At 42.8% G+C, this 23,846-nt stretch overlaps 1 protein-coding gene across 3 annotated transcripts in view; it reads right to left on the bottom strand.

The window, feature by feature from the left end:
• Nucleotides 1-296: 296 nt before the first annotated feature.
• CGNL1 (cingulin like 1) overlaps nt 297-23,846 on the bottom strand; it is a 156,097-nt gene continuing 132,547 nt past the window's right edge. For all 3 annotated transcript variants that reach the window (XM_077263817.1, XM_077263818.1, XM_077263819.1), the window contains exons 14-19: nt 18,938-19,027; nt 6,739-6,822; nt 4,004-4,128; nt 3,037-3,145; nt 1,388-1,551; nt 297-480 (exon numbers count right to left, since the gene is read on the bottom strand). In XM_077263817.1, coding sequence (XP_077119932.1) covers nt 348-480; nt 1,388-1,551; nt 3,037-3,145; nt 4,004-4,128; nt 6,739-6,822; nt 18,938-19,027 — 705 coding nt within the window. In that variant the 3' untranslated portion in view covers nt 297-347. The remainder of the gene's footprint in view (nt 481-1,387; nt 1,552-3,036; nt 3,146-4,003; nt 4,129-6,738; nt 6,823-18,937; nt 19,028-23,846) is intronic.

Below are 23,846 nucleotides of genomic sequence, written 5' to 3'. Positions count from 1 at the left end.
ATGTGCACATGGTCGCTTTCTATTGATTTATGGTCATAACACAACTGTGGGTGCTAAATTACTTTCACATACTGATTCTTGTAACATTTGTCAAATACATTTTTATGAAATGCTCAAAAATCATATTTAATTAGAATATTTACAAAATAAACAGAACTTTTAAGACATCAACCTGTACAAAGCAACTTCCTTCATCCTCATGTAGAACGGCATCTAGAGCGCTGGCAGACTTGAAACTTATAGCTATAACTTTTGTTATGTTGTACTAAAATATGTATTAGAATAGAGTTGTGGCATTTTTGTCTGTTTTTAAGCTTTATTTTATAGTCCAAAAAAATAGATTCAAATTAGGCGGTTATGCCATCGTCTTTAGAAAACTTATATACAGAAGGAGATTCATAAAGGCTTTCTCCGTCAGTGCTCAAGTCGTCGTCATCATCCAGGTCATTCAACAACCTGCTTGGTGAACATCTGCGTCTGCTACAAGAACAAATACATTGGATAAGAAAATAATCAGAAAATATACTGCAATGCTTCATTTACCGCTTTATGGCATACTGATAATTTTAGAGTATTTTACCAGAAAATATATTTCTTGGATACTGGAAAAACTAAACGAAATCATAGTATTGTGGATGGTTGAATTATCACCATTCCGCCTAAATTTTTTAAGCTTAATGCAAGAACTTTTTTAGCAAGTTTGGTAGTTTAAAACACTGTAAAATAATAATAATAATTATTATTATTATTTTCAGTGTCTCACACTCCAAAGTCTCATAAATGCTATTCTTGTATGTACTGATAATATTATTTGTATCATAATTGAAAAAATAAAGTAAATAGTTAAAAAAGTGTAGCGTGATTTGAAAGACAAGAAAAAGGAGGCATATATCTTAGAGAAGACAAGTCACCAGGTCAAAAGTGGCAGTTTCTTTTGCTCTTATTTTATTCTTGCTGATCCCTTAAATCTACCTTATGGTTCCAGAGATGTGTCCCTTTTCATTCAGTGAACAGATTTTTATGGTCTTTACCTGGGGGTATGGCTCCCAGGATTTTCTGCGGGGGCTGTCTTTAGGCTGGTCTGCATTATTACCATAAAATACCATAAAAATGACACTAAATAAAAAAAAGTCTGTGTGTCTTTGGAATTTTAAAAAATAAAGAACAAAACCTGGCCACTTTTGACCTGGTGAGGAGTCCTCTTAAACTGATAAAATACTGCGGCTCTCATATATGTGGCCGAACGGGCTACATTGCACATTGGTCCAAAAAGACATTTCATCTTACAGTCTATGGTAAGATTAAAATTTATCAAGTCAGAATCACTATCCAAGCAGAGGATGATAATGAATTATTATGATGCAGCCTAGAAAATCAGATCACCAACCTCAGCTCCTTCTTTGCAGCATTCAGCTGTGCTTGTAGCTGTTCGTTGAAGTCAACTTGTTCCTCCAAATCCCTTTGAAGTTTCTTCTTGGCACCTTCTAATCTATCTATTTCTTCTTCTGCTTCTTCTACTTGCCGCTTCATTGATTTTAATCGCAGACTTAACTAGAAAAATAATGTTTTAGATAATAAGTTTTGTTACATTCGTATAAGCGTATATACACATGTCTAAGGCTCTGTTCACTATGGTACATTTGGGTTCATATATCTTCATGGCAAAACTGCACTTATTCTTGTTATTACAATTACTAAAAGAATACAAAGCCATATAATATAATAATAAACCAAGCCTAAGCGCAGAATACGTTTTTGGCCTTGCTGGCTGACATCCATACCACTACAATATTAGCAATTTTAATTTTTAAACTACGAAGGCTGATGCTAGCAAGCAGAGAGGCACAGACATATCCGTATCAGGAGACCAATCTGGCAACATGAGAGCAAAACTAATAGGGATTCTACAAAATATTATGCAGCACAAAGACATCCTATATTAAGGCAAAACTATACTGCATCAAAAAGAGCAATCTATGGTAAGAATAGTGATTAAATCTTTAAATCGAACCTGTCACGCCAAAAATGCTATTAACCTGCACATATGGTGTTAATCTGCAGGTTAATAGTGGTCTAAATCAGTGTGGCTGCTGCACTGAAAGTCTGGCTTTTGGGAGGAAATGAACTTTATGGCTCCCGGCAGCCTCTGGCTTTCAGTCATAGAGGTGCAGCCTCAGTCACCGCTGAGTACATAGTGAGCGGCGGCTGTAACCAGGCCCCTGCACTGACTGACGCACTCCAGAGCGGTCTATCAGTGCCGGACCATGGTTACAGCCGCCACTTACTATGTACTGAGCGGTGACTGACCAAGTCATCTGTGTGCTACATGTTTTTCAGACCCATAAACCTGTATTAAGCCTTTTCATCTGTGCTACCAGAAAAAAAAAAAAAAAAGAGCGGAGATACACTGATGTTCATCAGGAGGGCAAGTAAAGTGGTGTTTAATATCTTTTTTCCATGGGGTCACAGCTATAAAAAATAACAATCTTGCATAATTCCTTTACATTTTGAAGCTGTACCGATCCACTCCTACTTCTGCAGGTATTGCAATTCCCTAATTGGAAGCAGTAGGAGACACAGAAAATGGTCAAATGTCTGTGACCCCTTTATTTGGTCCTAATGGTTAATCCCATCTTTAAAGGGGTATTCCCATGTCCAAAATCCTATCCAATACGTAGTAGGTGTAGTAATAATATTATTAGAAAATACCTCCAATTAGAAATGCGATATAGTTCTTCTGATTTGCTATGTGGCTTTCCCCACGTGCAGGGCATTACTGTAGCTGAGGTATCCATGTATAGCTCCAGTATAAAAGTCACTTACTGTTCGCAATGCAGACGGATGCTGGTGGCATGTTTGCAAAAAAAGCCACGCTTTGCTCACATTTTTCTTTTGCTTTTTAAACTTACAAAAGATACGGGCAATAACAACACTTCAGATTTACTAAGATATAGTACAGCCATTTTTTAAGATTCTCTTCAATATCCGACATCTAGTTTATAGCTACATTGGACAGAACACACATTTGTTGTCTACCTGATCTTTCTGATCTGTTAAGGTGAGATGTTCATCATCGACCTGCATCAGTAACTCCTTCACCTTCCTCTCCAGCCTGCGGTTGTTCAGTTGGAGATTTGCCCGGTCCCTGAGGGAAAGGAAAGCGCATGGTTTTGAAACTGAACCAGGAAACGGTGCCAGATCCTTTTCTACTTTCCCTCAGAATGCTGATGAAACGTACATTGCTGTTAATATTCTGCGGATTTACTGCTTGCAGCAAAGAAAGTTTCACGTCCTTTCTGTTGTCATTCAGAAAGCGATAACGTTATGGTCTCCTGCACCAAAATGTCAATAATGTATTATTTTGTAAACTTATTCTCAAAAGGAAGCATACAGAGGGCAGGAGCAGACGGTGATCCAGGTCACCGGCACAAAAAATAAACCAGCCATAGCCAAGTATTCAAGGCCAAGCATTCTGGTACAGTATTAGGTTGCTGGTGATGTGATGCTGACATTAGTAGAATACTAATACTAAGCTTTCAGTAATAATACAATATACCCATCTTGTAAGAAAATCCTCCTCCGTGTGTTATTGTAATATTGGGATATTTCTGTATTGTGCCATGCCTTAGTAGGCAAACATGAACAAAATGCTTTTTTTGTGATCGGTCTAATATGTGGACATTCTCCATGTGCAGATTAAGTTGACTGCACCTCTAACATATGCACAGGTTATGAATAGCAAAGGACTAAGCTTTCCTTGTGACCACAAGGGTCAATTCAGGACGCCTTTCTAAAAGAGAAAAACCCAACCTGATTAGCAGCAGTATTTAAGTGTATAGTTCTTAGTGCCCTTAGGATGTATATGTACATTACCTTTGGTCACAAGGGGTTCAATGGCTCATATTTGAAAACAGAGACTAGATACTTATTTTAGCATCATTAGGAATGAAGAGGTTAAACACAATCACACCCCAAGTTCAACTCCACATACAAGTTCCTCTACCTTTCTTCATTTTCCAGGCGTTCTTCCAGCTCTGCTATTCTTCCTTCCATCTGAGCAACAAGTCCTTCTTTATTGGAACGATGTGAAGTTTCAAGATGAGCTATTCTGCTCTTCAGATCTTTGTTCTAGTATAAAAAAAATGGTGCAATGGGTCAAACAATATCCCCCACTAAACATTACTCAAGTAGTAAAAACAAAGCAGCATGTTTAAACAATGGCTACTGAATATTGGGGGAACAATTGTTTTATTCTATGTCTTTTACAGTCCTGCGTTATTACACAATCTGTTTACGTCAAAGCGAAATAAAGCAGCATTGAATATTTAAGATGTTATGGTCATTCCAAGAGAACTTGCAGCAGAATCTCTGTGTCTGCCTCTAGCTGTTTCCTCACCTCTCTATAGACTTTTACGAGCAGCAACTGACATCTCCTCTCAATTCACAGGTAAAATTAGTCTTTAGGGAACACAGATTTTCACATCACTGTAAAGCACATTTCTCCGAGAAGGCTGTAATTCAGGACAAAGGTGCTGGTCTTGTCCCGCTTGTTTCTCTTCTTGGGCCCCTTCCTCCAGCTCCCAGGGTTCACAAGCTGCTGGTTGTTGTTGCTGCTGGAGGTCTCCAGCGGTAAGAAGTTACCCTGCTCTCCGAGTGCACGGGCGTTCGAGCCAGGAGAGCCGGGGCCGGTCTGCTGTCCCATTATATCGTGGCCTCACAGCCAGAGAAACTGGTGGTGGAGGAGCCGCTGTGCGCAGGGGACGAGGCCAGGCTGTGGTGGCTAAAGTACAGGTTCTACAAATATACGTCCCCATGACCCGAAGAGGAAATGATAAGAATGGAGGTCGTTAATCGAATAGAAAGTGTCATTAAAGATTTTTGGACAAAGTGCACATTTTCAGATATTTGGGAGTTTCAAAACGGGACTTTATTTGTCGACCAGAGACATTGATCTTGTGGTTTTTGGGAAATGGGAGAATTTACCTCTCTCGACTCTGGAAGAGGCATTAAGAAAACACAAAGTGGCGGATGAAAACTCTTAAAAATTGGACAAAGCCGCAGTACTGAGCATTAAACTGACGGATTCAACACTGAAGTCAAAGTTGACATTAGTGCTTCCATGTGCATATGAGAATAAGGATGATCCCTCTATATTGTGACACTCCTTCAGATATTTGTAGACAGCAATTAAGTCTCCTCCTTGTCTTCTTTTTTGTAAGCTAAACATTCCCAGATCCTTTATCCGTTTCTTGTAGAAGAGTGTTTGTAGTCCGCTCATCATCCTGGTAGCTGTTCTCTGAACTTGCTACAGTTTTTCAATGTCTGATTAAAATGTGCCCAGAACTGGACACAATATTCCAGATGAGGTCTGGATCCTTCTCCATTAGCAGGAGGGCTGCTAATCCATCACATCCATGTGCACACTTCCTGCAGCATGACCATAGTGCCATAACTCCCAAACTAGAGGTACCATATTCTCCCCTATAAGCATTGCCTCTATTAATACATTTTCTTGTCCCATTGATTCAATATGAAAGGGAGACACACATTAGTAGATTATAGTCCTACAGTAGTTTACTGTGTTACAGCTTCATAGCACAGTACTATAAATAGGTGGATGACAAATTAAATTTGTGATATGCACTACTATATCTTCCGTGCAGTGGCCTAAACGTGTGGGAAGCTAGATCTTGCCCTGATGGTATCAACCAATTGCCATGGCTTCCAAAAGTTGGACTCGATCACCATGGTTGCTTTGATTTAAAATCACTTAACATTGTAGAATTAAAGGAGCTATGGATTTTGAGAAAAATAATAAAAAAAAATACTATTCAAAGCTACAAAAGGCCAATTACATATGGATAGCATATTAATGCTTGAACAATCAGTATATAACAAGACATATATATGAAGATTATGGTGGTTCTAAAGGTACCTTCACACTAAACGACTTTGCAACGATAACGATAGCGATCCGTGACGTTGCAGCGTCCTGGATAGCGATATCGTTGTGTTTGACACGCAGCAGCGATCAGGATCCTGCTGTGATATCGCTGGTCGTTGCTGAAAGTCCAGAACTTTATTTGGTCGTCAGATCGGCGTGTATCGTCGTGTTTGACAGCAAAAGCAACGATGTCAGCAATGTTTTACAATGGTAACCAGGGTAAATATCGGGTTACTAAGCGCAGGGCCGCGCTTAGTAACCCGATGTTTACCCTGGTTACCAGTGTAAATGTAAAAAAAAAAACAGTACACACTCACCTTCTGATGTCCGTCAGGTCCCTGGACCGTCTGCTTCCCGCACTGACTGTGAGCACCGGCTGGCCGTAAAGCACAGCACAGCGGTGACGTCACCGCTGTGCTCTGCTTTTACTTTACGGCCGGCCGGAGCTCACAGTCAGTGCGGGAAGCAGACGGCCAGGGACCTGATGGACATCAGAAGGTGAGTATGTACTGTTTTTTTTTTACATTTACACTGGTAACCAGGGTAAACATCGGGTTACTAAGCGCGGCCCTGCGCTTAGTAACCCGATGTTTACCCTGGTTACCCGGGGACTTCGGCATCGTTGGTCGCTGGAGAGCTGTCTGTGTGACAGCTCTCCAGCGACCACACAGCGACGCTGCAGCGATCGGCATCGTTGTCGATATCGCTGCAGCGTCGCTTAATGTGACGGTACCTTAAATGAGTCATTTTTACTGGGGGAAGAAACCTTACAATAGAGGTCACCTTTTTATTACCTGTCTCTCCAAAGACATTTTATCACACTCCAGATCTTGCCTTGCAGCACGTTCTTGAAGTAGTTCTCCCCTCATTTGTTCGATCTGTCACAGAAAATATAGATGAATAAGTATTTTCTTACGGCTATAAATCATCATTAAAAAACAAATATTGCAAGAAGCAATGCACCATTAGTAACTATGTTAGTTGACCCTGGGTTTCATTTAAAGTTTTAAGAATCCTAATAATATAATCTTGATAATTACTGTATTTTGCCATTTATCATGTTCAGACAAACACTAAAGCAATCTGTGTGAGCTGCCATAGGCTGTGGGTATTAATGGAGCTCAAGCCCATAGACTTCAATGGAGCCGAGCTGCAATTCCAAACACAGATGGTGTGGTGTGTTTTTTGGAAGAATGCAGCTCTAGGGATAGCTTGGGTTTAATCCAGAATTTGTAACACAATCATTAAAAAAAATAAACAGGTTACGAGGAAACACTACTGCAAATTACAAAATATGTGTTAGGGGAATGTAATTATTTTAAATAGTATTTGCAATAAGTTTCACTATTTAAGTAAAAGATCATTTGGTAAATGCACAGTTTCTATATAACATCCTTCAGGAATTACTGCAATCTTCCTAATGACTTCATAAACAGGAAAAGAAAAAAGTGGCCTCTCATTCCATAGAAATGAGGTCACATTAGACTGTGCGGACTCACATGGGCTTACTTCTAATGAGAGCAAATGACTATTCAAATCCTTCTGATTGCACCGTTCTACACTGCCGCAGGTGTTATACCCACTTCTAGTCAAGTGACTTTCCTAGTAAGATCACCGTGGGAAGAACAATACAAGGGTTTGTTCACATAACACAGCTTTTTCTGGCTAATACCAGAACTGGATGCAAAAAACAACAACCCAAAAAAAAGTTTAAAGTGGTAAAGGGAGAGTAGAATTCAAGTCAGTAAGTTTTTTTTTTTTTTTTAATCCAGAAATGCCATTTGGTTATGTCGTCTTTTATGGCAGATCAGCGTGTTATCACCAGAGGAAGCGGCAGCGAGTCGTTTCCTCTACACAACTTGTCCAATCCATCATGTGTAGGTGTCTATAGATCTAAAGTTGCCCAGACTTGCTGACATAGACCAACCATTGAATATGTATGAGCGCCTCTGATAATGTTGGAGAAGATGAGATAGGGAGTCTGAATTCACTGCGGAACCCTTTTCTCTGGTAGATGTGCTATTCCCACAGATTCCCTCAATAAAAACAAAAGAACATTTGTGTGTGTTCGAGTTGAGAGAGATATACATTCTAATGCTGTCAGATGATGTCTATTACCAGCTTAATGGGGTTGTCCACTGCTAGGAAAACCGCTTCTTAAACTAAATGTTCATCCCCGATAAAATAAATCCTATACTCACCTCCCGTGCCGGTTCTGTCCAGCGGTGTTGGCACTCGTTCTGCCTGGGGCTGTTATGCGGTGGAATGACACGTGATGCCCGGCACCCAATCAGCGCTGGTGTCACTGTCTTCGCCTTCACACAAACTGAACATGAATCAGAAGTCCAGGTTGCAGTTCATCCCGGGCTTCCACTTTATGTTCGGTTTACCTGAAGGCGGAGACAGTGACGCCAGCGCTGATTGGGTGCTGGGCAACACGTGTCATTCCACTGCATAACAGCCCCAGAACTATGAGTGGCGGGGAGAACCTCATTGCTTCTCTCTCCTGTGTGGTACCTGGATGGTGTGCCTATGAACATAATACGTGTACTGTGAAGTATGTTATTGTTGTATTGGATTGTGCCATGTATTATTGTGCTGTGTCTGCAATGTTACTATATGTGTTAGAGGCAGGGCCAGCACAGGTTAACTGGGTGGGCTGGACTTGCAGCCTCTTGGAAGCAGGAAGCCCTTGCTTCTGGCTCAGAGCCCAGGCACATTTACCCAGGGCAGAAGCTCAGCTGCGGCTGGGAGCCTTTCCAGACCCCAGGAGGGGAACGGGTGCTGCCCTGGACCTTTGGGCAGCGCAACGGGCACTAGGACTACGCAAGTGCCTCGCCAAAGGGACTTCAAGAGTCCAGATTCCGGCATATGGACTACCTCCTCTTTTGGCCGCTGAGGCTGCTGTGGGTATGGCCGTGGACATTGTTAGGGGGAGAGCAGGAAGTTAATGTTACACTTTAGGGTAAGTTCACATAAGACGTTTTTGCTGCAGCAAAACCTGATCTTCTTGGCAGGAAACGCAGGTTTAGGTGCGTTTTTTTTTCATGCATTTTTTATTCTCTTTGTGCATGCCAATAAAGTTGAGTGCACACAGAGAAAAAAAAAAACTTCCTGTAGATAGATAGAATGAATAGATAGAATAAATAGATAGAATGAATAGATAGAATGATAGATTACCTGCGGTAACCTCTTCACTGGCATTTTCCTACGGTCTAGAGGTTACCTCAGGTCAGGCTGTGAGGGAGCGCATGCTCAGTGACATTACCCCCGGTCACTGAAGCAAGAATCGGCAGCATTTACTCATTTCCCAGTAGCTTAGAGCTAGGAGCGGCCGCATTAGCAGCGCTCCCAGTTGTAAGCTTTATCTCCTCCAGATTAAGGATTACCGCATGAGACACTCATGTGTCATTATATTGGACTGCGTCGGACCAGGGAGTATTTGTGTTGGTTTATTATTTTTAGAGATCGAGGGCTTCGCTTGGAATGGCAGAACAATAAAGATGGCAAAACTGTGTTGTGTTTTATTTCATTAAAAGACTTTATTTCTTACAGTGTGTGTGTTTATTTAACCCTTTAACTACTATAGGATTAGTAATGGATAGGTGTCTTATTGACACCTCTACATTACTAATCCGGCCAAATGTCACCTAACAATAGGAAGGTGATATTACCCCTCATTACCCCGCTTGCCATCGCTACAGGGCAAGTGGGAAGAGTCGGGCAAAGTGCCAGAATTGGCACATCTAATAGATGCGCCTTTTCTGGGCAGCTGCTGGCCGCTATTTTTAGGCTGGGGGGGGCCTATATCAATTGCCCCTTACCAGCCTAAGAATTCCAGCCCCCAGCTGTGAGCTTTAGCAAAACTGGTTGTCAAAAATGGGGGGAACCCCACGCTGTTTTTTTTTAAATTATTTAAATAATTTAAAAAAGAAGCGTGAGGACCCCTCTATTCTTGATTACCTAGCGTTGCTGAAGCTGACAGCTGGTGGCTACAGCCGCAGCTGTGAGTTTTGACTGGCTGGTTATCAAAAATAAGGGGGAACCCACGCTGTTTTTTATTTTTAAATTATTTATTTATAGCGCAGGAGCGGCAGATGAAAACCCCCATCCGCCGCTCCTGCTGTCATTGTAATTAGAGTTAGCAGGTGTCAGATGATGGGATCAGTAGTCTCATCAGCTGACACCAGTGACTGGAGGTAAAGTTTATACCTCCAATCACAGCTGAGCGCTCCCGCCATCATGCGGTATTTGCCGCGCTGTCATGCATATGACAACGTCTCAAACACTAATGTCGGGCCCCCCATTCAAGTGAGTGGGGTTCGGGTCCGCTCTGCTGGATGACAGGCTGCATGGATGCATCATACAGCCTGCCATCTTTAGGTAGCAGAGCCGAGTGTGATGTCACATCCGGCTCTCGACTTTTCTGCAGCAAATACGCTGCAAGAAAAGTCAACCTGCGTATTTGCAGCATTTTTTCACCATCCATTCAAGTCAATGGGTGGAAAAGGCTGGAAAAACACTGAAATAAGTGACATGCTCTATGTCCAAAAAACGCAGCAAAGCACAAAATACTGATGACACAAAAAAAACAATGTGTGTGCATGAGATTTCTGAAATCTCATAGGGTTTGCTGGTACTGTAAAAAGCAGCTGAAAATTTGCATAAAAAAACGCAGCAAAAACGCCCTGTGTAAACTTAGCCTTATTCATCCCTTTTATTAAACTGTTTCCCTGTTGGACTGCAGCGGTGTCTGGGATTGCGCTTGTCCTGTCCATTTCTGTACAAGGTGCTGGGGTATACACTGACTGTGGCTTAGTTGACTCGGCTGGGACTACCACCCCAGGCCACCTTGTTACACGCCCACACCACGGAACAGAGTCTGAACGGGAGTCGAGAATAGGTTTTATTTTTTTTTTATCAGAGCTCAACATTAAGTCTAAGAGAAAGGGTAGTCCTAGTAGTGGACAACCCTTTAAGGCAGACAATGGTAATGGCAAAGCTTGATTGTCTTTTGCCCATTCTTTTGTATTACTACAGTACTACATTTTGTGTTCAGCTTTATAGACAAATAATTTTAGACTGAATGCTCAGTATACATTGTAGCCTTCTATATGAGGTTTTCGGGCAATGTATACTTGGCATTAAAGATGTTTAGTGGGCAGATCGATTTAAACAATGGAAAGAAGGTTTTCTTCAAATACCTTGCATTTTTAAATGTGCCTGTGAGCGGCGCCATCACTGTCCGCTCACCCCCATCATGTGACCCCCACCTGCAGCTGCCTCTGATGTCCGGTGATGACACGTCAACTTCCAGAACTGGAAGCTGACCCGGTATCACCGAGGCGGGATCCAGTCTCCCCAAGTGACTGGGCTGTGAGTGGTGCTTCAAAAGACGCTGGGCCATAACATTGTGCACGCTCTCTCCTGCACTGCTTTCATTAACAGAGCGACGCAAGCCCATGTGACTTGCTTTTTAGAAAAAAATAAATAAAAATCGCAGCATGCTACATTTGGCAGCGTACCTCACACGGCGCACACCTATTCAAGTCAATAGGTAAGTGCAAAACATCAGATTGCACTCGGATGTCATCAACAGTCAGGAAAATTTCTGAAATCTCATAGCTTTTGCCGATACTGTAAAAGGCAGCTATTAATTTGCATAAAAAAGCAGCAAAAACACAACATGTGAACATAGCCTAGAAATACATGTTTTTTGCTACACATTGACATGCTGCAGATTTTAAAATTAATACCATAATCCAAAGAGTGTAGCGCATAAGAAAAGAAAAAAAGCATAGGGGGCTTGAGATTTATATGAATCTCATCCACTTAGATTCAGCTGTAATACATTGCGGTTTTCCACATGATAATATGCAGTAGAAATAGCTTCATATATATGAAAGCCACTTCCTACCATGGCATCCCATGGGCACCCCACCAAATTGGAGGTCTTGTAAGTACCACTGTTAATGTTTGACAGTGGCATTGAACAGTTTAAGCTGGAGCGATCAGAACAAGTTCCTTTTGGGTGTCACCCATTTACTATAGCGAGCTACCACAATGCATTGAAACCTCTTTAGATATTGCACATGGTCACTATACAAGTACAGCATCCATCACCAAAACGTGAAAAGCTGTCTGCTTTCCCTTGGCTGGTCATACAAATAGGGGGGACCACACGAGATTTTTTTTTTTTAAATTCCAACAATTAACGGTTACTCGTTTTATACATTCAGGAAAAAAATCAGTAAATATTCTTATAGACCCTAAAAAAAAGTGTCAACTATTACCTGCACCATGCGTCTTAATGCTCGAATGGAGTGGTAATTTGTGAAGTATGTTTTAAAATGAAAAACAAGGAGAAAAAAATAATCCATTATAAAACGTAAAAGGAAACACTACAAGTCATTCTTTCCAATGTGCTATACATACAGTATACTGTGACCACCTGCGCACTATACTTGGCGTTGCATTTCTATGACATTGGATGTGCTGCCTTGTAGCTGGCAGATTCTCAACTGTATAAAAACAAATTTGCTAAAACTTTTTTGAAAATAAAGAAGCAATTAAAATAAATGAAAAAAATAAAATAAGCCAAAGATCTCGTTAAGACACTGATGCTGTTATTTAACTCTCCTACGTCTGCTTAAAGCATTGTATTTTCTTCAGACGAGGGAATTTTAACGCTGGCGCTAATTGGGGCTAGCGGAGTAGCAGGTTCCTTTGGCTGTAAAGCTATTCATTTTTAATGCATCATTTTCATCCTCAGAGGAACAACAAACATGGCACATCTCAGAAGAAGTTATCACAGCTGGGTTTAGGGAGTACTGAAAACAAAGTATTTTCTATGAGCCATAACACCCCTCTGAGGAACGGCATGGATTTAATAAACAGAGCCCATGTTTATGCGAGGAGCAGTATTATGAACAGCTGGTTATCATCGTCTTGTTAAAGAAACTGCACCATTTCATTTCTTCTCAATTATTGATATCAGGGAGCCGGGAACCATCGCTTCTCGTCTTTTTAAGCCAGTCTGTAATCTACGTTCTCATAAATAGTGTGTCATGTAAGCCCGTGCAGAGGTGGAGGGGGAGAGCATGCAGTTACAGTAATGAGGTGCATATTCTGTTTCTCCAGACAGATGACTCCAAGGAAGAGGTAAAGAGAAAGGAGCTGAGCGTCAGACACTTCATTCATGGGAAGAGAGGACTCCTGTCTACAGTCTGAATGACTGGCTTCATACACCTGGAGCACAGAGCCGAACAGGTGTTGGGAAACCATGCGGGAATGCTGCTCAAAAAAGGAAAACAAAAATTGACTAGCAAAGCCACTGTAACCTTACCCTGCCATATTTACACTGAAACCATAGAAACGCTGCGCTCTCCCACGGTTCCAGGGATGAAATCCACAGCCAGAAGGTTCTCATTTATATCTCTCTACCCCCTTCATTTCGTAGACATTTTACAATTAACTTCTTTCCTGTTAGTGGGGTCCCTATAGCCCCATTTTGGAGCATGCTGCAGTCACCTTCTGAGCTGTAGGACAAGGCATATAACTGAAACACTAAACTTTTGTTTTTGAAAACCTAAATTCGGCCAACATTTATACTTTTGATCTTATCAAGCATGCAATGCAAACTACAACATATCATCATTAGGGTTCCCAACTTTACTTTTTATTTTTTCATGGACGGCTTATTAAAATATCACGGACAGACAACATTTTAAACAAACACTTAACCATAATAAATCATTATGAATAAGTGATCCAGGTCTGTAGCCCATAATTCTGAAATTAAGACATCAGCTGCATTCATTGTAAACTGTAAAATGATAATTACAGTGAAAATATGTATAAGCTGCTTCAGCTTCAGCTTCAAAATCAATCACAGACCCCTTCAATTTTTTTATGGACAGGGCAAAAAAAGTGACCAAGTTTTACCAGTGCCCTGGAATTTATGGACGGTGGGCCACCCTGATTACCAAAACCTAAGGCTCAAAACTTCAAATAAACAATCACATTTTTATATCTATTCTTAGCATTATACATACTAAACTATCAGTCTATATAAGACAATTGTGCAGCCAAATTTGTCAATAAGAACACCACTATATATATTCAACAACAGTAACAATTTACTGATCCAAAAATCCTTATAAAGGAAGCTGATAAAGGGGGTAATGTGGTCTTGTGGCCACACACCCTTTATTTGGAGGAGGCTCATCGCCAACTGGGCAATACCCGGTTTTATCGGAAACTACCATCTGACCCTACAGGGGTGTTTTCGGCTAAATTGAGGGGCCTGTTGGAAAAGGCCCGGGACTTGGGGATCATTAATGGTCAGGAATTTAATTTTATGTGGGTTGATCACCCAATTACAGCTACATTTTATATGCTCCCCAAGGTGCATAAAAATCTTGGCAAACCACCGGGTCGTCCAATTGTGGCCAGTATTGGGAGTCTATGCGAAAAGATCAGCATTTATGTTGATCACTTTTTGCGGCCCTTGGTCAAGAAGCTACCCTCTTTTACATTAGACTCTTCTCATTTCATTAGGAGATGTCAGGGCATTGTGTTACCAAGTGATACGTTACTTGTTACTTGTGACGTAGAGGCCCTCTACTCCAACATCAACCATGATGATGCGGTCAGGGCAACCCTTCACTTCCTGGACCAGTCAGAACATTCTGATCGGATGCACGATTCGTTAATTGTAGATCTTATGGAGTTTGTCCTTAAGCACAATTACTTTACATTTGATAGGACGTATTACCTCAAGACCTCGGGCGTGGCTATGGGGGCCAGATGTGCCCTGGCCCTAGCCAACCTGTTTTTAGGATGGTGGGAGGCCACGGTGGTATATATGCTTGATGAGTTCAAAGATAAGGTGCATCATTGGATGCGCTTTATCGACGACGTGTTCTTCGTCTGGTCCGGGACCGAGGCTGAGTGCAGGACATTTATGGATAGGCTGAATGAGAATCCATATAACATCTTCTTGACTTTTTCAATATCTTCCTCTTCAGTCACCTTTTTGGATTTGGAGGTTGTGATGGAGAATGGTATGATTACTACCAAACTGTATCGTAAACCAACAGCAACAAACAGCCTCCTGGACTTTAGAAGTTTCCATCCCCAGCACACAAAATGTGGAGTACCTATTGGACAGTTTCTAAGAACAAGGAGGAACTGTACACGTGATGATGACTTTAGGTCGGAGGCCTTGGCATTGACTTCTCGGTTCAAGGAGAGAAATTATCCTCAGAAGTGTATATCCTCGGCATTTCAGAGGGCAAGAACTCAGACACAAGTATCTTTATTGAACACGGTACGTAAGGTACGGGACAATGTGCCTAGGTTTATAACTAATTACAATACACATTGGGCACAATTGGGAAATATCTTACGTAGGCATTGGGGTATTCTTACCATGTATTTGAATACTTCCAACATTGTGGGTAAGCATCCTCTTCTTGTAGCCAGGAGGGCACCCAACTTGAGGGACCTCCTGGTTCAAAGTCACTATAGACGACAGACCACCCGTCTTAATCGTGGGTTGAGGCTCAGGGGCTCCTTTCCCTGTGGAGACTGCAATCTCTGTCCTCATATGGGTCCAACTAGAGAATTTTTTCAAAATCCCATTGATGGTTCAATATACAAACTTGGGGGATACATCAACTGTAAGACTAGATGTGTCATTTATGCCCTCATCTGTCCATGCAAAATGGTTTATGTGGGCCAGACCTCTCAGGAATTGAGACGGAGGGTCCAAAAGCACTTCTCCACAATACATTTGGCTAGAAGTAATTTGGAGAAAGGGAGGACCCTGACCCCGGTAGCGGCCCATTTTTTAGCATACCATTCTTGCAGTGTAGTAAACACACGGGTGGTTGGATTGGAAAAAGTCTTTATGTCGGAGAGGGGGGGCTCCCCCAAGAAACGTTTACTTCAAGTTGAATCGCAGTGGATTTTTAATTTAGGATCTGTTACCCCTACAGGTCTAAATGAAGAGCTACTATTCACCGGTTTCCTTGGCTAAACTACCAATTGGAAGACCATTGGAACATCTCATATGGTGTGGAGTTGGAGTGAAAATTGGATAAATATATGGGACCTAGGATACATACCAAGCAAGCACTGTGGATGGACTCTTCTTTGGGACTTTTGCTTTAGGACTGTTTAAGGAATTTGTAACATTGGTCTTGTTATATATTGTTTGTCCTTGGCTCATGGGGGACAACTCAGGCGACCCGGATTGGCTCATGGGGATAGGTACAATACATGTGCTTTTTTGATATATGGGACGGACCCAACTGGGCCGTCTTGAGCACATATTCCCAAGGCCTTTTTGTTAGGATGGGCTGGTTCAATCTAGGAGCCCCTGTGGGTCTTGACCTATATATTGGTCTTCTTCTCCTTTCCTCTTTTCCCCTCTAATAAGCACCCTTCCGCCATCCCTATATCCTCTACTCTTATTGGTTTTAGAGGATGGATAACCAGGTCATTTTAAAATCTTTAGTGGATATATCATATATTATACATTATAATTCTATCTTATAGGAAGTAATGTGTTTGCTCATTTATATTAAGAAACCTTTATTCATATTTTTGATATATTATAAGCAATAAATAAATATTTATAATATGAATTGCTTTGTATTATTACTGAATTGTGGTGATGTATGAGATATGCCTGTTTTCCTTCTTTTTTCCTTTTTCTTTTTCTTTATTTTTATGAGAACTTGCTGTGGTCACATGGCCCAGGTGAGACTGTGCATACATGTGGTTCATATGTGCCTGGTATATATGGTTGTGACCGCACGGGGATTATGAAATTATGTGGACCCTTGGGGATCAGTGTGGTCGTTATTTGTGGGTGTGGATCAGGTTATTTGGTGTGGCTACATTTATGCCATTGCTTTGTCGTTCTACACACCCCCCTTTTTTTTTTTTTTGTCCCTGGTATTAATGCATTAATACAAACCTCTATACCCCCCCTTTTTTCCTTCCATGTTAGGTTGCTGGACCAGAACTTGGTAAGCGGCCCTTTTGGTTGTTCATTTTTGCTTCCATCTGCGTGTGCTCGGGAACTATACCCGGGTGCACGCAGTGGGGTCGCCTATTCCACCTAATTGGGCACATATGTATCATTGGTTCCACCATGATATAATTGGTATGTGCGCCAATTTAATTGTACAGTCTGTTCTCTTACTGTGGCCATATGGATGAGCTGACTCAATCCGACTCTTATCCTGGCCACTTTTGGCTGGGATTTCATAGGTATGCCACGTATTAACGTAATACCACTTTATTTTTTATGGGTGTTGGTTGGTTGTTTCATCCTTGATAATGCCTGCTTGGACAGTATGGCGCACGCGAGGTCTATTGATCTATGCATGTGCACTGGTGCTATATGCACCTTATCCTACAATCTTGTGCTTTTGAGTACGCTTCTCTGCACTTTACTGAGCATGCGCGACTCCTGTGCTATTGTCTATCTTACACGGGCGTAGGCGCTCTATACGCTTTACCGCTGGACCTTCTGGGGCATGTCACGTCCGGCGGGGAGTGACGCGCTAGCCCCGCTTTCATGTTATAACTTCTGACACATCGTTAGGTGCCTAAGGCGCAGGCGCTCTATGCGCTTAACCGCTGGGCCTTCTGGGGCATGCCACTTCCGGCGGGGAGTGATGCGCTGGCCCCGCTTCCATGTTTTGAATTCTGACACACCGGTAGGTGCTTAAGGCGATTATGATGCATGTATATATACACTGTTGTATTGGCAGGCTAGGTACTTCCCCTGACGAAGCCTCATTTGGAAGGCGATACGCGTGGGGTCACGGTCCACTCGGCCCCCTGGACACTTCAGCTTGTCTTTATATACATAGGTGGGTTGCATTTTTCGGTGGGTATTATGCCCTTATAGCTCGGACTTATGTCCTATTACATATATATGGGAGCTTTTGTGGCTCTTTAGATTCCCCATGAGCCGTTAGGTAGGATGCTATTACCACAATTGCCCATGTAAATGAGATTTATTGACAGGCTGCACACCATTTTGTGTGTATATATGTATTGATTGTCCAGACGGTCCGTAGTGACGTATTGATTTTAATTGTTTTTAATGTCTATGCCAATAAAGTGTTGTTTTGTATGTTCATATAATTGATGGTGTGCATTCCTTTATAGCAGTGTCTTTTTTCTTCCCCCTTTTTGTGCCAAATTTGTCAATTGCGCAGACGTGTGGAAGTTTGAGTCCGGCTGAACTTGAGTCCAAAGTTCAGTTCGGGAACCCAAACTTGATCCGGACCCTGCCCCATATAAAAGTTAATGGGGACCCGAACTTGACCCTGGACCCGATTCCCATATAAAAGTAATTGGGGACCTGAACTTAGGTGCTGTAAAATTGGCTGTAAATTGGTCATAGTAACGACTACAGGGTTGCAAAATGAAGCAAGATGGGACAATTGCAAACAAATGTGGATTGAGAAATTACTTAAAATAACATAGAATAAAAAAAATAATAATAATAATCTTGACCCAGGACGCGGAGGTCCAAGTGGAGCAGTGCCTTGCGCACCAGGCAACCGGGAAGAGCCAAGGCTAAGAACCAGAATTGGTTGGTCTTATTAGGCTGAGAAGGGGACAATATCCATGGCCCTTCCCAGCCAAATAATATCAGCCCTTAGCAGTCTTCTTTGCCTTAGCAGGCCATTACAAATAGGGGGTATCCTGCGTCATTTTCTTAGGGTACCCCCATTTTTAATAAACAGCAAAGGCAAAACAGACAGCTGCGGGATAAAATTAGTAGGCTGGGAAAGTCCATGGATTGGTCAGGATGATACAGTCATTGAAAGTAAATGCACCAGTCTCATCAGCTCTATGAGTTCTATTTAACAATGTACACAATTTGAATTGTGAAATCTGGTCACAAATCTGCTTTTAAGGAAAACTACGGTAAATTGTATTTAAAGTCTACAGAAAACAAACCTGTTCTCTACATCGAGTTATTCTTTCAAGCAACAAGTCTGAATTGTTCTTCTCTTCATCGAGTTCCAAGTCTAGCTGGGATATCTTGTCCTAAAAACAAAGAAGATCTATATATATAGAGCTACATAATTAATCCAATAAAGAATGAACAGAAAAATTAACAAAAATGGCTGGTAAAGCGATGAGTGACATTATGATCCATGATGTCATCTGCTATGTCAATGAATACAAACTTACTATTTTATCTGATGGGTCCTGACCTGCAGGTGGGACCAAAGGAACAATTGAGAGTGTGTCTTATTTTTAAGCCAGGTTTAAAGGTATGAATGAAAGATTGACACAACTAGTGTCTATTAACAAGGTTTTGGTTTCACTTTTTATACTGAAATGAACAAAGTAAATATCTACAGTGCACTAATCTGAAGACTGCACTCTGAGGGGTGAGGGGCCGACCCAGAGCTATGCTATCCTTAACGGTTTTGACGATCACAGCACGCTGCTATGGTTGATCTCTGCGGCAGAGCAAGGAGACACAATCACCTTGCCCTATTACTCTCTGTTCTTTAGAAGGCAGGTTGCTTTAAACCTGCGATCAACAGAACAGCAGGTGATGCCTGGACAGAAGAGCTGGTGCAAGCACAGGATGTCAGAGAATCCCGTCGCGGTGATGTTGTTGCTCCACACCGAGACTCAGATTTCCAGGGTGTGCGCCGGCACTTTGCAGGAGGACTCGATCCTAGAATAGGTGAGTATATGATGTTTTTTATTTTAATTAAAATGTATGGTGCGACAAAATATAGGAGCCCCTCATACAGTGTGGAAGGCTCACTACTCATACAGTGTAGGAACTACTGTGGGGACCCTCATACAGGGTAAGGGCTGCATAAAATGTGGGGGCCATTATACAGTTTGGGAGATAATGTGGAGGTCATTATATAGAATGGGGATCATTACATAGCATGGGAGCTAATGTGGAGGCCATTACATAGCATGGGAGCTAATGTGGTGGCCATCATATAGCATGGGGGTCCATTATATAGCACGGGAGCTAATGTAAGGGTGATTATAAAGTTTGGGCCCTACTGTTGGGGCCATCATATGGCATGGTGGCTACTGTGGGGTCTTTTATACTGTGTAAAATGGAGCTGTGGGCCCATCATACTGTGTATAGGGGAGCTGTGGGCCCATCATACTGTGTTATAGGGGAGCTGTGGTCCCATCATACTGTGTATAGGGGAGCTGTGGGCCCATCATACTGTGTATAGGGGAGCGGTGGGCCCATCATACTGTGCATAGGGGAGCTGTGGGCCCATCATACTGTGTATAGGGGAGCTGTGGGCCCATCATACTGTGTATAGTGGAGCTGTGGGCCCATCATACTGTGTATAGGGGAGCTGTGGGCCCATCATACTGTGTATAGGGGAGCTGTGGGCCCATCATACTGTGTATAGGGGAACTGTGGTCCCATCATACTGTGTATAGGGGAGCTGTGGGCCCATCATACTGTCTATAGGGAACTGTGGTCCCATCATACTGTGAATTTGGGAACTGTGGTCCCATCATACTGTGTATAGGGGAGCTGTGGGCCCATCATACTGAGTATAGGGGAGCGGTGGGCCCATCATACTGTGTTACAGGGGAGCTATGGGCCCATCACTGTGTTATAGGGGAGCTGTGGGCCCATCATACTGTGTATAGGTGAGCTGTGGGCCCATCATACTGTGTATAGGGGAGCTGTGGGCCCATCATACTGTGTATAGGGGAGCTGTGGGCCCATCATACTGTGTTACAGAGGAGCTATGGGCCCATCACTGTGTTATGGGGGAGCTGTCTGCCCATCATACTGTGTATAGGTGAGCTGTGGGCCCATCACTGTGTTATAGGGGAGCTGTGGGCCCATCATACTGTGTATAGGTGAGCTGTGGGCCCATCATACTGTGTATAGGGGAGCTGTGGGCCCATCATACTGTGTTACAGAGGAGCTATGGGCCCATCACTGTGTTATGGGGGAGCTGTCTGCCCATCATACTGTGTATAGGTGAGCTATGGGCCCATCACTGTGTTATAGGGGAGCTGTGGGCCCATCATACTGTGTATAGGGGAGCTGTGGGCCCATCATACTGTGTATAGTGGAGCTGTGTGCCCATCATACTGAGTATAGTGAAGCTGTGGGCCCATCATACTGTGTTACAGGGGAGCTATGGGCCCATCATACTGTGTATAGGGGAACTGTGGTCCCATCATACTGTGTATAGGGGAGCTGTGGGCCCATCATACTGTGTATAGGGGAGCTGTGGGCCATCATACTGTGTATAGGGGAGTTGTGGGCCCATCATACTGTGTTACAGGGGAGCTATGGGCCCATCACTGTTATAGGGGAGCTGTGGGCCCATCATACTGTGTATAGGGGGAACTGTGGTCCCATCATACTGTGTATAGGGGAACTGTGGTCCCATCATACTGTGTATAGGGGAGCGGTGGGCCCATCATACTGTGAATAGGGGAGCTGTGTGCCCATCATACTGTGTATAGTGGAGCTGTGGGCCCATCATACTGTGTATAGTGGAGCTGTGGGCCCATCATACTGTGTAGTGGAGCTGTGTGCCCATCATACTGAGTATAGTGAAGCTGTGGGCCCATCATACTGTGTTACAGGGGAGCTATGGGCCCATCATACTGTGTATAGGGGAACTGTGGTCCCATCATACTGTGTTACAGGGGAGCTGTGGGCCCATCATACTGTGTATAGGGGGCTGTGGGTCCATCATACTGTGTATAGGGGAGCTGTGGGCCCATCATACTGTGTACAGTGGAGCTGTGGGCCCATCATACTGTGTATAGGGGAGCTGTGGGCCCATCATACTGTGTATAGGGGAGCTGTGGGCCCATCATACTGTGTTACAGGGGAGCTATGGGCCCATCACTGTGTTATAGGGGAGAAGTGGGCCCATCATACTGTGTATAGGGGAACTGTGGTTCCATCACACTGTGTAAAGGGGAGCTGTGGGCCCATCATACTGCGTATAGGGGAGCTGTGGGTCCATCATACTGTGTATGGGGGAGCTGTGGGCCCATCATACTGTGTATAGGGGAGTTGTGGGCCCATCATACTGTGCATAGGAGAGCTGTAGGCCCATCACATTTTGTATAGAAAAGCTATGGGGGCAGAATACTCTGTATAAAAGAGTTGTACATGTGGGGACTCGGGGTGTTATTAAATATTAAATAAGCATTTAAGAAGCATTATTGAGGCACAGTATTGTAACTGTCAAAGGTACACTTGGGACATTATCACTTTCAAGAGGCAAAATGTGGACATTGTTTTCTAGGCCCTTGCACGGGGCATTGATATGCTCTATGGGGCAATTTAACCATCTTGAGGTCACAAAGGAGACATTTTACTTTGTAATGAACACAGTGGTTGATATTAATTGGGGTAGTAAGAGGAGCACTGTTTTTGTACCACACAGTAGGTGCAGTAATAGGGGCACATAGGGCAGCAGCTCAGTATTGGGTTAAAAGCAGGATCAGTAGTTTCTGCAGGTTGGGAATAGTTGGGGAAGATGCTGAAGTCAAATGTGTATTTGTTGTAATCTCTGCAGACAAGTCCTGGCTGGAAGAATATGTCATGAAGGTCTGGGCTTGAAGGAAAAGGCGGGAAAATAAACAACTTCATAAGAAGGAACATCAACTGTAAGTCACCATCTATAACTGTACTGTAATCTCATATATCCTGCAGGACTGGTATCTACCACTATATGGTCACCATATGGTGGTATTATCAGTGTTACTCTTTGTATAGAGATTTGTTTTCAGTACAGCATAGTCATCTGTTGAAGTTTCCCTATGTCCACAATTAGGCTAGGGTCACATTGCGTTATGTGACCGCGTTTAACGGACTACGTTACACCGCGGCATAACGCGGTGTTAACGTAGTCCGTTAACGCCGCTATAGCCTGTAATGGTGAACGCGTCGCTAGCGCCCGCCCACATTGGGCGTGCGCTAGCGATGTGCCGTCATTTGAGTGACGGCCCGCGAACGCTGCTTGCAGCGTTCGCGGTCCGTTCCTCGCCAGCGCAGATCGGGGATCTGCGCTAGCGGGATCGGCTAATGCGATCCCTTTTGGGACATTGCGTTAGCGCAGTCCGTAGCGCTATGCGCTAAAAGGACTGCCTTAACGCAATGTGACCCTAGCCTTAGAGAGTGCCACCATAGTTGTAATCAGGGTTACCTGGTTAGGGGCCCTCTCAAATGTTTTGCCCTCCCTGAGCTGAACCGCTAGTTACGCCTCTGAATTGCTCAGTTATGAAAAGTGTGCATGTGTTCACAATGGGGAGAGTAATGTAAGCTTGTCTTCTCTGAAAACATGATCTGAGGATTGGACATGTTGAGAGCCAACCTTTTTCTCCCCTAAAGCTGCTATTTGTCAAGAGTCAGGAGGCCCTTAAAATCATTTGCAGATCATCCACTCCGGCTAAAATCTGCAAGTTTTGATCATATTATTCTAATGTGTATGGTCATCTCTAAAGGTATCAGCAATATTGTAGTCCTGGTAACACCTTTAATAATACCTACATTTAAATGAACATTGAATGGGTCTGTCTACCAACATCATTGAAAATATATACCTTGTGCTGCCATCAAGTTAGCAGGTTGTCAGCGATAAATCAGAGACCATAGAGAGAAAACTTAAGAGGTCTATTACCCATTCTGTCTCCCTTTTCCAGCATATAAAATTATTCATATAGTGCAAGTAGTCTCCATGCACACACAATACAGCTGGTCTCAGAAGACCCCAATAAGTTCTGCCTGTAACTAATGACACAATAGAGGACGCTTCCTTCCGGGCATATAAATACTCCAGGGGAAAACTGTACAGCAAAAAAAAAAAAAAAAAAAAATGTAAAT

Source organism: Ranitomeya variabilis, chromosome 5 (assembly GCF_051348905.1).
Source record: "Ranitomeya variabilis isolate aRanVar5 chromosome 5, aRanVar5.hap1, whole genome shotgun sequence".
NCBI classification, from domain to species: Eukaryota; Metazoa; Chordata; class Amphibia; order Anura; family Dendrobatidae; genus Ranitomeya; species Ranitomeya variabilis.
The sequence above is the reverse complement of the archived record's forward strand: the minus strand, read 5'-3'. Positions and strand labels throughout refer to the sequence as shown.